Source organism: Montipora capricornis, chromosome 14, assembly GCF_036669925.1.
Source record: "Montipora capricornis isolate CH-2021 chromosome 14, ASM3666992v2, whole genome shotgun sequence".
NCBI lineage: Eukaryota > Metazoa > Cnidaria > Anthozoa > Scleractinia > Acroporidae > Montipora > Montipora capricornis.
This window is the reverse complement of record NC_090896.1, coordinates 21,456,892-21,472,479: the sequence shown is the minus strand read 5'-3', so window position 1 is coordinate 21,472,479 and position 15,588 is coordinate 21,456,892. Positions and strand designations below refer to the sequence as shown.

The window sequence follows — 15,588 nt, the reverse complement described above, 5'->3', positions numbered from 1 at the left end:
CTACTACTACTACTACTACTACTACTACTCAAACGCAAAGTCGAACTCTAGCTCGAACTCAAACTCGATGAGCCCGCGTTTTCTTTCCGCAAGCCAATGACGTCGTTGTTTCGTTATTCAGCTCTGTCACATCGTTCGGGTACAAAGTTCCTCGTGCTTTTCGGGACATAAAACTACGACAACTCCCTCGGTTGGTTTTAGTTGTCATAAAAATACAAGAAAAATATATGTACATTCCGTTTTACGTCATTAGTGACATTCAGTTCTAACATTAGTCTCTATCTCTGCCGGGAGGCTTGCCGTTCGGTTTATTCTTTGCAAGACTGATCCTTAGCTCCTCGCACTTACTTTCATTCAACTGATAGCCACCTCTGCTGCTTTGTCTCGAGAAAGTCCACTGACCAAGTTTTGCACGACGCTTCATTGGCCCTTTATGCAGCTACCTTAGCCCTAGACACAAATATCCGGCTACAGGAGCCCATCAGTAGGGGGAGCCTCCATCTCCCACTTTGTTTCTATGAAATAGCGTTTTTGCTGACCTATCTATTTTTAGAACCATTTTCGCGCCATTCGTTGTCATGGTAAACGTTAATAACAATTAAAAAGGGAACGGGGAGGCGTTTTCAAAACTTTGAGTCTTGTTTCCCGCATTCGGCCGCCATCTTGGATCGCCTCCTCATGCGGACAACCTAGGGGAACACCTTTAATTAGAGCTGCAAACTCAAGAAAGTTATTTGTACAATAGGAGGCTCCTACTGATGGGCTCCTGCCGGATATTTTTTGGGAAAAACTATTGAAATCACGTCTTTTCCCAGAAAAATGGAGAAAGAAAGCAGATTTTTAAGTCAGATGCTACTTACAGACAGAAATTGAAACAAAATTAATAAATCCTTCCATATGGGCTGTATTATTTATTGAAATAAAGGCAGAAATTTTCGGAATATTTAGAAAAAAAGTTGAAAATTTCCGGAAACATATTTCCACGATTTCACGTGATATTTATGTCTTGGCTTAAGCTACCTCTAGGATCGTATTGTCATCAACGTACTTTAACATTGAAAGCGCTATTTCAAAGTTATTTATCTCCCGACGATCAAAGATCGCCTCGAACTCAGTTATTAATATGTACTTTCTTCGCCATTGCTGCAAAGCACAGACACATATCCAATATACACGAAATGAGTCGGGTTGTCAATTGCTAGTGACTAATAGAGGTCGAACTACTATGATCTTACGACTTTAAGTTCTTCTACCACTAAGCTATAGAAGTCACACATGCACTTAGTCATAAACTGGGCATAGGACAGATTCATTTACTGAACGCTCTTTTTTCGATTTTTAGCCCTACTCCAATTCCCCCGGCTAATTTCACCCTGTTGGCTTTGTGAGCAAGTGTAAACATTTTGTTTATGAGCCAGGCCAAAAGGACTCCTTAGCGTGCATTAAAAAGAATAGCAAATAGCAGCAGATTATTTTCGAACGAATAGGGCGAAAAGTATCAAACACCCAAACTTGGAAACTTTCTAGCTCGTCAATTACTTCCCCTCCCTTTCCCTTTCTTATTTATTTTGTTTGTGTATTTGTGGATATATTCACCTGGTACTGAAAATGGATAATTCTACAAAGATGTTATTTTGATTTCTGTAGCTACAAGCCGCAGACAACTAATGCAAGAAAGCTCCTCTGGAACAGAAATCTCTTAGACTGGTAGTGTTTATATGCACAACAGTAGTGTCCTCTCGGAAGGAGGGAACGCTCTGACTCAGAGACTGGTGCCCTGTTCACCATTGGAGCTTTTTTCTTCATGGGGAAGCACTGCAACCTGATTGTTGGATATATCCCCACTTGCCGTAGCAGTTGGTTGACCCTGCACTGGATTATGGCCCCTTACTTCTTGCGGCAAATAGTATTCTTCGGGGATTCTAGCAAAGGAAATTTCATCATAAGGAGTGTCATCTTCAGCATCTGCCGGGTTTTCATTTACTACCTCCAGGTAATTCTGTCAGAAAATGTACAAAAAGGTGGTATGATTGCCATGATCAACAAGCTAAACAGGCAGAGGAACCTTTGTCAATCGTTGGTGCATAAATGATTCAGTGCACCATTATTGAAAGAGGCTGGTTATGAGCGACCCTTTTGTGTCAAAACAACTGTCGAATAATTGAGACACCAATATTCCTGCGGATTGTGCTGGCAAATAAACCAGCTCAAAATTGCAACACCTTGTTAAAAGGCCAGTGCAGCTTCTCACTGATAATATCATCTCCTGAAACTACTACATTTCTGTAATGACTGGTAAGTGTACGAATGCCAACTCTGGTTGAACTAGTTGTTGCGTTAACAACATTTCGATTGGTCGATTACAGCAGAATTATATGCTCACAACGTTGCTGTTTGAATAGAAAAATGCTACCCAAATGGGTGAAAAGTTTGGATCGATGACCTCTTAATGGATTACGTAGCCAAAACAACCATACATTCAAAGCAATGTAGGAAGCTGTTTTCGTTCTCCCAACTGCCACGGCGTAACACCAAAAAATATACCGGCATGCACAACTCGCACTTGATAGAAATCAAATTATCAACGCTGACCGATCGCTGAAAAAAAAAACCGCATTTTTTCGATCATCTCTTTTTAAATATACTTACGGCCTCTGCAGTCAACAATGTGTCTGTCAAATGCACAAGCTCTTCAAATGTTGGTCTTTGTTTCGGGTTAGCGTGCCAGCAATTTAACATGATGTCATAGCTAAAAACAAACAGAGAAAATCAAAACATGTTATAAGTTGATAGTTGCGGTAATTGTAGAAAATATGAAATGTCATATATTTGAACTGCGCAATGACCATGAAATTAAAGCTAAGATCATCGCAACTTTTAAAGCAGTTGCAAAGGAAGCTTGAAAAAATCCAGGCTTGAACAGGATTGGAAACCAGGACCCTGCAATTGCGCTGCACTTGCTCTACCAACTAAGATACCAAGCCACCTGGGAGCTGATCAATTCAGAGTTCAAGTTATATCCCACTAGAAGTGAATGAATTGAATTTAGAATATATTAAGTGTCATATATTTAAATTGACGAATGAACATAAAATGAAAGTTTGGAAGATTATGGCAGTTAGGTAAGTAAGCCTGGCCTTTTTTCATGCTTACTTGTCACTTGCAAATGGTCAGCCAGATGGCTCAGTCGAGAGGACACTTAACTTGGGTGCAGGAGGTCGCGGGCTCCAACCACGGTCAGACTAACACGTAGGGTTTTAAATAACTAAGGGGAAAGTGCTTTCTTTGTAATTCCATCTGCAAACGATAAGACTTTCAAGTTTTCTCGGAGTCGTTATTCTGAGTACTTAATATTACCTTAAAGAATCCACACACTGTTCGAGAAGAGTAGGGGATGTAGTCCCCGTTGTTGTTGTCTGGCAATACAGTGGAACTCTGGTGTCCTAGCGAATTTGGACCCCCCCTCCCCACCCCCGGCAGGCAGTTGGGTATTTACAAGTGCAGCTGAGAAGTTGAAACAGGGACTACAAGGAAAAAATTCAACGAGTGGTCAGAGCGGGTCTTGAACCTGGGATATCCAGATCTCAAGGCAAGCGCCCTAACCACTGGGCTACACTGCCTTTGGACCCCCGGGGGACTAAATCGGCTAGCGGGTCTAATCCCCCCCCCCCCCCCATATTACAGCTTATTTATTTAACTGTTGATCGGTACAGAGTCAGTTCGTATAAAAGTATGTAGATGCGATTTTTAACTCCTTTCTGACACAAGCTGAAATAACGCACTTGGAATTCATAGAATTGTCGTGTTATCGTTTTCATAAAGAAAAAAAAAGCAAAGTCAGACTTAAGCTTCAGCTGAAGTTGTTGAAAGCACGCGTTGAGGCTTTTTCGACAAGCGTTGCTTTTTCCTCCATTTGATAGTTTGAATGGGCGGCGCTTCCACAAAGGAGGTGCCACTTTTTGAAGTAACACCTCTTGGTTGGAAGACGCGTTCTTAGAAGTTACTTGATTACAAGGCTTCAGAAGATTTTTCCTTTTTTTATAACCAAACTTGTCAAGTCATAAATTCTCGTATTAATTTTCAATGAGGAGAAGAAGCGAAGCTAGACTTGAATTTCAGTAAATGTTGTTTAAAGCACGCCCTACGGCATTTCCTAAAGTAGATGCATATTTTAACTCTTTTCTTTGAATGCATAATTTCACGTTCATTCATTCATCACGGGAACATTAGAACCCACAAATGACCAACTCCCAACGTCAGTGGCTTCATAGCTCAGTTGGCTCTAGCATCGCAGCGGTATAGCGAGGTCACGGGTTTCAAACCACGTTGAAGTCCTGAATTTTTCTGGCATCTCTTCGCAATTGCTAAAATTGCCTTCATAACTGCGAGGATCACAGCTTTACTTGAAAAGTGCCAATGCGATATTAGTCATTACGGTACCTTTACGCAGCGTTTACACGAACGCGGTTACATTTGTAACCCCATCGTTTTCGATGCGGTTACGCCTTCTGTTTACACGACACCGATCGAGACCGTAGGCGAAACCGGGTTGATTTGAAAACGCTGCCGATAGTAGAGCGTTTTCAAAACGATACGGTTTCATCTGTCGAATAAACGGCAAAACCGCATCGATTTAAATACGGTTACTATTTTGGCCCGAAATTTGCATTGTTCGATTCAAAATGGTGAATTTGGCAAATAGTGCAGCGCTCGCTTTTTCCATCACGACTTTGATTTTCTGGCGAAAACGGTTTCGTATTAACACTTCCAAACCGCATCGATTTTGACGCGGTTTCGAAAGTCATAAAACCGTGTCGATGTGAAACTGCGTTCGTGTAAACGGTGCCTTAGTCATGAAGTTTGACCCTACCCCGGTAATACCGCCAATTTTTTTAGGCCCATTGAGGACCGTATTAACGGGTTTAGACTGTATATACTAACCTCCTTCAACAAATAAACAAAATAAACAAACAGCTAACTGCGACGATCTTTCATTTCAGTACTTTGCGACTAATAAATATATGCCAGAGACAACAAAATAATTATGTTGAATTGAAGACGCCGTTACATTTCATCGGTACATCCATCCGGTTTTGGAAGTCTTTCCCTCCTTCTTAATGTCTCAACAATTTCTTGTCCTCCTAAGGCAGCGTATGGAACTTGACCTGATAGGAAAGGCGAATAGAGGGATCAAGATGCGTTTGAAATAATAATGATAATGATAATGATAATGATAATGATAATGATAATGATAATGATAATGATAATGATAATGATAATGATAATGATAATGATAATGATAATGATAATAACTTTATTTTACTTCGTAGCCTATTTACAAGGTTACAGTAATTGAAATGAAATCTTTAAGTTATACTGAAATACAAAATAACAAGAAATTAAAAGGAAAGGAAATTGCCAGAAGACTGGACTACCCAAGTAGATGTCAATCTGATAACTCTCATAAGTCTTTTTTGAATCACCTGAAGTGGTTTTAGATAAGATGGAAGGGTAAGTCCCCAAATTTGGACTCCATAAATCAAAAAAAGGTAAATTAATAGCAGATCGTGACAAGAATGTAAGAATTAACAAGGTATCTAACTTTAGATATAATATCAACAGTTATTTTGAAGTCTCTTGACAAGGATCGTTTATATGATTTCTCCAGGTAAGATTAGAATCAAGATCACTTCAAGATACTTTGTGCTTCTGTAAGAATTTATAAATTCGTTTGTACATTGACTTTTCGATTGAAATTGGTCTATAATTATCTTTTTTAAATATATGCAGGAGTAACCTGAACTAGCTTAAGTTTATCAGGAAAAATTCCAGAATTTAAAGACATTAATTAGATGAGAAAGTGGTTCAGCAATGTAATCTATCAGAATTTTCAGAAGGAAAACTGGAATACTGTTAGGGCCCACGGCGCTAGCCCTAGAGGAATTCAGTTGTGCAATAAAATGAGCTATTTCAGCAGGATTAGTAGAAATTAGAAAAAAGACTCTACAACATTATCTTTAAGACTAAAGTAGGACCAGTGGTGACTGCCAGGTGGAACATCATTTGCAGAACATATATCATGCTCTTAGCAGATAAATCAACAATAATATCAAAGCTCACCCTGAGTCTCTATTTCCCACAACACCACACCATACGACCATCTGAAACAACACAGAAACAAAACAGCTGACCACGTAACACTGATAACAATCTCCCCGGCCAGGATAAAGTACGTGAGGACAAACGCTCCGAAGCGCAAGGTTATTGGGTGCGCCATTTGAAACGTGTATAAGGAGTCTACTGTTCTATGGTACTTTAATCATCGTTCATTCCTCCTATAAATGAGACTTGATAAACTAATAATCACTGATGAGCTGTGAAGGTAACTCGCGATCCTGCACTGCAGCTATACTCAAGGTCAACTCACTAAGGTGAGAGACATTGAGAAAACATACGCAGGCCAAATTACTCCGTGGCTTATACCCGCTTGGGTTGAAGTGAACTCCGTAATGCCTTGTAATTTTTAACACTGCCACTATTGACCTTTCGCCCATGTACTTTCGCTCAAAAAGTTACATTTTTTGACAGCAAGGTTCTATTTGACGAATTTTTCTAACAAAAAAAATAATAATCTAGAAGTTATAACACTTTACTGACACATCACTCTCTGATGTATATGAATAATCCTGAAGTGATTCCAGAGCCATCCAACGAACTGGTAATTTACCCTAACAAAATGAACACAAATACTCAGTGGTATATAATGGGGTTCCATGGTCAAAGTTGGTCACGAAAAGCAAGCCAGCGGTTGCATCAACTATTATCTGTAAGCACCATTTTACTACAACACACGGGGCAATGCAAGACACTGTAGGTGTTTCGTTTCAAGGAGGTAGGATAACATCAATGATAAGGCTGATGGCCCTCTTACCCCGGTAATATTTCAATGCTTCATTAATCGACGAAATGGACTAGCGTCACCACACAAGACTGAAATTACAGTTTCATTTGTCTAAACGTTTACAAAAAAAATGTTGTTTTTCCGCAAAATCAGAATCTCACGATGAACGTGAAGGACAGTGACAAAATTATAATTCAACTCCACGAATAAAGATATGAAAAAGCCGAAATGATGCAAACTCAACCGTCTACAGTAGTTACCCATGTGATAGGGTAGCCTTATCTGGCTAGGGCTTGTACCCGTGCCTATCCTTCAACCTTAGTTACTAAGCTAACTTCATCACGAGGACCACCCTACTAGCCTTGCGAACAAAAGGGCTTAGATACCTCAATTTTTCGAAAAAAAAAAGACGAAAAAATTTTAATTTTCAAATTCTACAAGTTAAATAAGTCGGAAAGGCTGACAGTGGCTTGAGTTGCTGGAACTGGAAAGATCGGTTAGGTTATATTTTCGGCAAATTTCTAACTGTTAAGTATGTTTTTCAAAGACTTGCTTTGTTAACAATATCCAAACATGAAGATGACCGCTACATTAAAAATCCCACTTATAAACGACGTAAGTTGCATTTCACATAGAGAGTTAAAAATATAAATTAGTAAATATAAGCACACACACAAAAAAGGAGATATAAATATTACCCCGGATGTAGTTTCGTAAGCTCCTCTTTCGTATATGTCGCGTGCAAGTCCAAAGTCCGATACCATAGGAATGAGGTTTTTTCCCAGCAACACGTTCCGGCAGGCCAGGTCACGGTGGACGCACTACACAGAAAAATCAAAGGACCAGCACACATATAATGAGTCGCTTTCCTAAACCTTAACAGCCTTAAGACACTGATGTCAGTGACTATATTGGCCGCGCTTGTGCAGTTTTTAGGTTGCAGATATTCTCGGGCGTCATTGGAATCTAACCTTAGACGTTGCTGATTTCCAGAGAACTCTTCAACCAATGTCTAAATGCCCGAATTATATGGAGGAGGCGGCATGGTCCAGTGGTTGCATCCGGTTGCTCACCTCGAGTTCAAATCCCGTTCTAACCGTCGTTCTAACCTCTGGTTTGAATTTGTTTCCCGTTTTCCCTGATTTAACTCTACCACGCTTTGTAAACAATAGCCAACTGGTTGCCTCATGCCAGTTGGGGTTCTTAATCTTGTTTCTACTAAGCTTGAAGTGTTTCTCTCAGATTATTAAAAGTGGGGTGCCTGTGAACTAGCTTGATAGCTACTGTAAGTGCTCTTCCACTATAAACAAAGCATTTACATTTAGCATTTAAAGGAAGAGGAAGAAAGAACTCAGTAGCTACAAGTTCTTTTGGGAAATTAATGATGGGAACCGGAAATAAAGCTGTTGTCATTCACAATAATAATGTCAGTAGCATGTTGCTGTGTTTCCTCTTGAGTTGAATGTGGTAACGACAAAACGGAAAATAACTGACTCTTCCAGTTGCCTTCGTCACTACAGAAGGCTGAACTTAAGTTACTGCTTTGTTTTTCAGTACATAAGTTGGCCCGACAACACAGTATAATTCTTGTTTGTTTCTTACCTTTACTTTTGCTAAATGATTCATTCCTTTTGCGATGCCATAAGCGAGTCGCAAAATTTTCTGGTTCGTTAGTTCCTGTACCTCCTCTTCCATGGTGTTTACATAGTCTGGATACTTTTTATGTTTTCGTATGTAATCCAACAGAGAACCATTCTCAGCAAATTTTACTACAACCCACAGAGGACCTAACACAAAGAACAACGCGGACTACAGAAAAATATGTATTTCTTTACCCAGGATTTTGATTATCGAAAGTGGGGACAACTTCAACGTAGCCAAAGACATGATGTATGATGCTCTCTTTGGCAACCTAGCCTGCAATAATTAATGAGTGGCCTGTAAAATCCAGCATTCTGCCTCGGTTTCCCACAAAAGCACTGACAAATACACCTAATTCCAATATGCCCGTCATTTAGTATTCTCTTGTTTGCTTGCAAAATAGCCCTTGTTGCCTCGTTCTTAAGCTAAAAACTCAAAAGAATATTTAACCTTGAACGAGGTACCACGACTAATTTGCAAGCAAACAAAAGAATACTAAAATGGTGGCCATTTTGGAATACGGCCCGTGTACTCAAGTACGTTATTTACCCGAGTTCTTTATTGAAGATATTTTGCCAACACTACATTTTACGCAACTCTAGGTCTCCTTCTTGGTTCGTCAGCTGATTTATTTTTTATAACTTTAAGTTTTTAATTCTCACTGCTGCCTGAATATGTTGGGTGGTAAGGGTCGGGTAAGTTCAAAGAAATGGGTAACAGGCCAGAGGCTAGAAGTGCTGCGGTTCCTCTGACATTTGCAAAAGGCTAGACTAGTAGCTTTACTTTTCTTGGACAAGGAAAAAAAATCGTAACTTTGGCAGAGGGTATACACATAAAGGATACTACATGGCCGCTTGGTGATACAAATTTTATCCTGGAGTGCTGATAGTTTCTCTTAGGAGTGAGCGCATACAGCGGACGAGTGAGAGGTACTATTAGCACGAGAAGATAAAATTCGTATCACCAAGCGGCCATGTAATGTTTTGTTTATTATATAGATATTGATGTCCAGATTAAAAACAACTTGTTTTATTCATTTTCGAGAAGGTGAAAAAGTGGTCACCAATCGCTAAAACACGCATGATGTTGTGTAACATGAAACGATATATGAAAGTTATGAAAAACAAATCATGATAATGTCAGATTGTGCACTATAAATGTTTATATAGTAGAGAAGAATTATATTACAGCACAAAGGTATCTTACAGGATCAGGAGCAAGGGTGGTACAGTCGGTTAGTGCGCGGCCTTGGTGCATAAGGTCCTGAATTCGATCCCTGGATCTAACATCCTTGTTTCGACTTCTTTCCTTTCAGTGTAGCCTAAGTAGCTTTAAATACCCTTAAAACGGAGCACTGGTGGAAAGAGGGGGGGGGGGGGGGGGGGTAAAATGAGCGCACCGTCGGCTTCCTGGGAGAGTACTCTCTAGAGAGTAAAGGAACTGCCGACGTTAAATAACGTGTACCTTTACCTTTACCTTTACAATGAAGAGGAAGCTCGCGTTTTATTGGCTAACCGTGTTAGTTACCATGACGACCCGCGGTGCCGAAGATATGATATTTTCGTAAGAAGGAAAATCCTAGTATTTCATCAGTTTAAATTTTGTTACTATAAAGTTTGAACCTTTAAAACGGGAATACTTGTCAGTTTCAAAAATAAACTTAAACATGAATGCAGTTACAAAGTAAGAAAAAAATTAAACAGTCTGTCAAAGCACCCTATGCAGTGTTGCCAAGCCAAGCTCAGCGCAAGAGGGATATTTTCACAGACAGTTACTTGGAGAAGCCAAGTAACTTGCATCACTTACCGTCCTCTGAGCATGCGCCAATCAAACTAACGACATTAGGATGGTTGCCAACCGAGGCCATAATGTTGAGTTCATTGTACAAATCTCTTAATTCATTCTCAGTTCCGTGCCCTGGAAAAGTTAATCACCATGATCAATATCATCGTACGAAATCGTATTTTGTTACCACGAGAAACGCCAATATCGTATAATTTTAACAACGGTGAAAATGATCCGTCATTTTGCCAAAAGATTTGTTTCTTTCGTTAAAAGTAAGCATTGTGGGTGTTCTTTGTACGCCAAGTAAGATTCTTAGCTGTAATGCTTTACTGTTGGCGATATTGTTACAGAAATAATTTTAATTGCCTTTGTAGAAAGAAAGATAAATTTAAAGTTACAAATAATTACGCGAGAACCTACTGCAATCGATGTACATTGTAAATTGAGATTTTATCGTAACTCGGCCTGTGTACCAAAATTTCAAGAGTAAAAGCGTAGATTTATTTTTCATCAGCTATTACTGATTTCCAAGATTGTTGAAAGTAATGCCAAGAAGTTGTTCTTTGTAACAAATCGATCAAAATGCAATTGGCTTTTATCGTACTCGGCTTAAGACTTTGAAATAGATTCCATTTTCCGTAATTGCCTTTAATGTTAATCGTGTTTTCTGTAATGGTGCCAGTGATAAAGCCAAAGGCACAAATGGTCAGTCCGCTTAGTATTTGGAAACTTAAGATTTGCATGAGATCTGACAGCAGCAATGAAGCAATTCTTGCATGCTTGTCCAGATCACGTCAACAACTGCGATGTGGTCTCTTTTAAGACTTCACTGTTTATGGATGTGTAATAAACCAATTCGACAAACTCAAAGTTGTACCCAATTCAAACCCTTTGAGGATAAAACGTTTTCTGCCAAGTATTTCCATATCATTTAAATATGACTGCTACATTGTACTGCAAATAGAATACACCGCAAGAAAGCTTAACCTCGGAAGATTTGAATTGGTTAGTGAACAACACTGAGTTAGCCAATTTAAATTGGTCTATGGATAAAGTAGAAGTATTTCACGAGCTGTGAGTAAAGAACACCCACAATGCTTAATTAATAAGGCTGGAGACTAAAATTAAAGGAAGCAGAGAGCAAGTGAGAGTAGTTTACTTTCTCCACCTGTACCAAAATTAATGCTAGTGAACAATAGGATTCTTCCCCCTTCAACGAAGACATTTTTTGTAAGGTGTGTAAGGAAACAGAACAACCTGGAAGAACCAGGCTCCCAAAAACTGATCTCAAGCTCGAGAATGCGTTACATGGATCACTACACCCCTAACATCGCAACACAATCTTAGTGCTTTGTCACATCCTCAGCAGACAGTACATATTTTTACCGTATTTGCCTGTTTTCACTTTCTATATACCGCAACAGGCAGTTGAATAGTGTCCAAAATCGTAAAAAAGCAACCTAAATTCCCTCACATAATAATACCAGTTTGCTTCAACAAGGAAGACACACATTTTATTCTTCTTGTTATACACTTACTTTTCAGCATTTTGACAGCGCATTCAATAACCTTGTTGTTGCGCATCAGGTATCCTTTCCTTACCACGCCAAAGGCACCAGAGCCCAGTTCCTCCGCGATTTTAAGATATGCTCTAGGGATTTCAGGCCACTGTCGTATGAAGCCAGTTTCGGGAGCAATAAGACGATTAGCTTCGATTTCGTAGAGGTTGGTTTCACCAGTCGGAGGACCAAGACTTCTTGTGTGTCTCTCGTTAATCTGTGAAATAATTGCACGCTAATTGCAAGCGAAAAAATCACGCAACGTCTCCGGACATCACCATTATCATCATGTCTTTATATAAGTTCGGATTTTAGAGTACCAGTTGATGTAGCTAGTATCTCCGTACCCTCCCAACCACGATACACCATAGAGGACAGACCACAACACCGGGAACTCCATGCCCTACTCTGTGCGAATAGTTTATGTTTTCTTTTACGTCCCACAGAGTTATGAACTTTGAAGGGTTGTGAGACGGGAACTAAGGTTTATCAGTTAAGGGAAGACTAGAGAGTCTAACCATTTGCAGATGTCATTACAAAGGCAGCAATTTCTCCTCAGTGATTTAAAGACCCAGAGTGTTTGTCTGCCGGAGTCGAATTCACGACCTCCCAAATGGCAGCCCGGTGCTCAACCAACTGAGCCACCAGTGCGCAGAATGATTGCTGGAGTGACACTGAAAAGATCGTTGCTCTCGCATAAGCACCGTATCGCCTCAAGCAAATTTGGAATAACTACGTTCTCGTGGCTCATTACTTGTTGGTGTTCGACGCAACATTGAAAATGAATTCTCGTAAGGGATATTGATTCTGACCATGAAAAATAAATAACGTACGCACCCAGGAGCCAATTACCCGGAGCTTCCATCTGTATTGTACCCTTGAGTCAACCTTGTCCCGTATCTTTCAATTTTTAGAACTACTACATTTTGACGTATGTGACGATGTGACTCAAAACATACGTTAAGTGGTTCACATACGTATGTGACGTAATAAATGGCTGACCATAGGTCTCTTATGATTGGCTATTGTTAAAACACCCAGTAAAGCTCCCCTGCGAGGTGCTTCTAAAAATAGAGAGATACGGGAAAGGGTTGACTCAGAGGGTTAATATGCAAGATGGAGGCTCCGGGTAATGGGATCCTGACGCAGCGTAACTTTCTGGCTTGTTACTAGCAGTGGTAAGCAATTCTGTAATAACTTACAATGGCAAAAATTGGAGGTCACAAAGCCCCAAACAAATGGAAACTGCTTACTTCATCCATAGTGTAACGCCTTCCTGGCCCGTCATTTTGCTCCTCCTTGGGCATTTTTCTGAACTTCATGTAAGCCAATGCACCAACAACAATGATAATTACCACCAGAGGAATCACTACAGCGAGCACAATTAATATTGTAGGCGGAACTGCCGGCAATAAAAGATAAATTGATTAGCTTTCTTTAGAAGATGTGCAGGATATCAACTGAATTAGCCAACAAGCCGTGTAACACCGATGTGCCGGTGTCACAGCGGATTTGGACCCCTCCGTCCAGACCCGCTAGCGGATGTGGACTCCTTTTCGCGGTTTGGGCCCCCTGAAAGAAAGCGTTCTTTTGATTAAGGAAATAAAATTCCTCTGCAAATTGTTTTTAGTTGAAAAAAACGTTTACGGAGACTGCACTTTGCTTTTTTCCCCTTATTGAACTGAAAGAGAATACGAGAATTCATGACTGGGAAAGTTCAGTCATAAAATGAGGAAAAATCTTCCTAAGCCTTGTAGTCAAGTAAACGTGTAAGAATGCGTTTAATAAGTGGCACCTCGTTTGTGAAAGCGCCTCTCATTCAAACTATCAAATGGAAGAAAAAGAACTATGAAAGAAACAACGCTTTTCGAAAGGCCACAGCGCGTGATGTAAACAACTTAACTGAAGCTTGAGTCTGACTTTGCTTTTTCTTCTTATTAAAAAATTAACTCGACAATTCCATGAGATCCTAGTGCATGATTGAAGCTTCTATCAGAAAGGAGTTAAATTCGCATCTACTTTACGAAATGCCGCTGCGAATGCTTTAAACAACCTTTACTGAAAACTAACTGATCTGGGCTTTTTCTAAAAGAATTATGCTTTATAGCACTGGTCAGTTTTCCTAATCCAAACTCTAACTCTACCTCGATAAACAGTTCAATAAGCCGGAACTGGGGGTCCAAAATCCGCGAAGGGGAACTAAATCCCGCTAGTCCAAATCCGCTAGCGAATTTGGACCGGGGGGTTCCAAATCTAGGTTCCAAATTCGCTAGGACACCGTTTATGATTATTTGATGTCAAGTAACACACAGGAAAACAAATCCAAATCCTCGATACTGAAAAAACATGGCGCCACGCGTTGGCTTATGGGTAGATCGACAGGTCGCGAAGTATGTAAAAACAAATCAACGCTTAATGAATCAGAAATTACTGGTGGCAAACTAAAGAAAATCGTTGAGGAATTGAGTAGAACAGAGACTGATAGGTGGCTGAGGTGCCGTGGATGTAGAAATTTTTGTGAATTTACCCTTAATGGCCTGAAATCCAAGTAAGTTTATACAATTGTAATTGTCATTGTTTCAATGTTTCGACTTTCAAAACTTGGGCACGAAAATGTCAAACTGGTTTTTATCTTGAAGAATCAAGTCGTACATCAATTATGGCTGCGATACGCTGCTGCTGAAAGATCCAGATGAGAAAATCCAAGAAGTAAAAACAAAAGAAAACCTGAACGGAGAGGAGCGACTACTCGAAAATTTTCTCGATGGAGAAGCCATTCCCACCAAGGGCTGGACCTCGTCTCTGGAGGAAATACCTGAAGTTAAGCATTCCGCTGTTGAGGAGTTCTTTCAAAATTCCGAGGAAAAAAGACACCTTACAGATGGGTATGCCTTTTCAAAGGCAAAAAAATTTGAAACCTCCGCAAAACCTCTCCGAATCAACCTACTTCCTGGATGTAATAATATGTTCTTGTTGGAGGGGCACACGAGACCGGCGATGAAGAGGGCCAAGTGCATAACCTCTGGCTCTGGAGTGTATTCTTGTATTGTGGTTTTTAATAAACTCACTGGGAAAGTATTAGCTGCAAGAGAAAGATCATGTGCTCCAGGAAAGCATGGTTTCTGTAAGCACATTGCGGCTCTCTGCTATAAACTTGTTGAATTAAAAATGTCATCTGCCAAAAAACCTCCACAATCCCTCAGAGCCCAACAGGATCCTGAGAAAGAGGTAATGAAGAAGAAACCTCTTCATGAGATTAAGTTTGAGCAGCATGTTCTACCCGTGACCAGACTGGGATTATAGGATTATATGGAAAGAAGGAATTTAGTGAAACATGGGAGTGCATAAAAAACAAGCTTCCAGAGCCCACAAAAATTTTTAGAAATTTTCAGAGAGGCATTATCTATGAGGAGGCTGCAGCTGCATGTTTCAGTGCTGAGATTGGTGCAACACTGTCTGAATGCGGGTTGTTTGTGCTTACATCTGACAACCCGTTTGCTACATCACCTGACCCGATTTTTACCTCCAACGTAATGAATAATTTTTACTTGCAACGTAATGAAGTAAAAAACATGCTTCGGAATGCTGAAAAAGCATACGCACAGGGTGAAATTAGAAATAACAACAGCAATAAGAACTCTCTGTGGAAAGTCATTAGGAAGTGTTTGCCGCGCAGGGAAGTTACACAGCCAGTATATTCGA

General features: G+C 40.0%; 1 protein-coding gene across 2 annotated transcripts in view; it reads right to left on the bottom strand.

The window, feature by feature from the left end:
- Positions 1-896: 896 nt before the first annotated feature.
- The window catches only part of LOC138033638 (angiopoietin-1 receptor-like), an 84,329-nt gene continuing 69,637 nt past the window's right edge, over positions 897-15,588 (bottom strand). For both annotated transcript variants that reach the window (XM_068881428.1, XM_068881429.1), the window contains exons 9-18: positions 13,140-13,288; positions 11,866-12,103; positions 10,349-10,459; positions 8,504-8,688; positions 7,600-7,722; positions 6,658-6,728; positions 6,121-6,161; positions 5,069-5,165; positions 2,650-2,749; positions 897-1,999 (exon numbers count right to left, since the gene is read on the bottom strand). In XM_068881428.1, the coding sequence (XP_068737529.1) occupies positions 1,763-1,999; positions 2,650-2,749; positions 5,069-5,165; positions 6,121-6,161; positions 6,658-6,728; positions 7,600-7,722; positions 8,504-8,688; positions 10,349-10,459; positions 11,866-12,103; positions 13,140-13,288 (1,352 nt within the window). In that variant the 3' untranslated portion in view covers positions 897-1,762. The remainder of the gene's footprint in view (positions 2,000-2,649; positions 2,750-5,068; positions 5,166-6,120; positions 6,162-6,657; positions 6,729-7,599; positions 7,723-8,503; positions 8,689-10,348; positions 10,460-11,865; positions 12,104-13,139; positions 13,289-15,588) is intronic.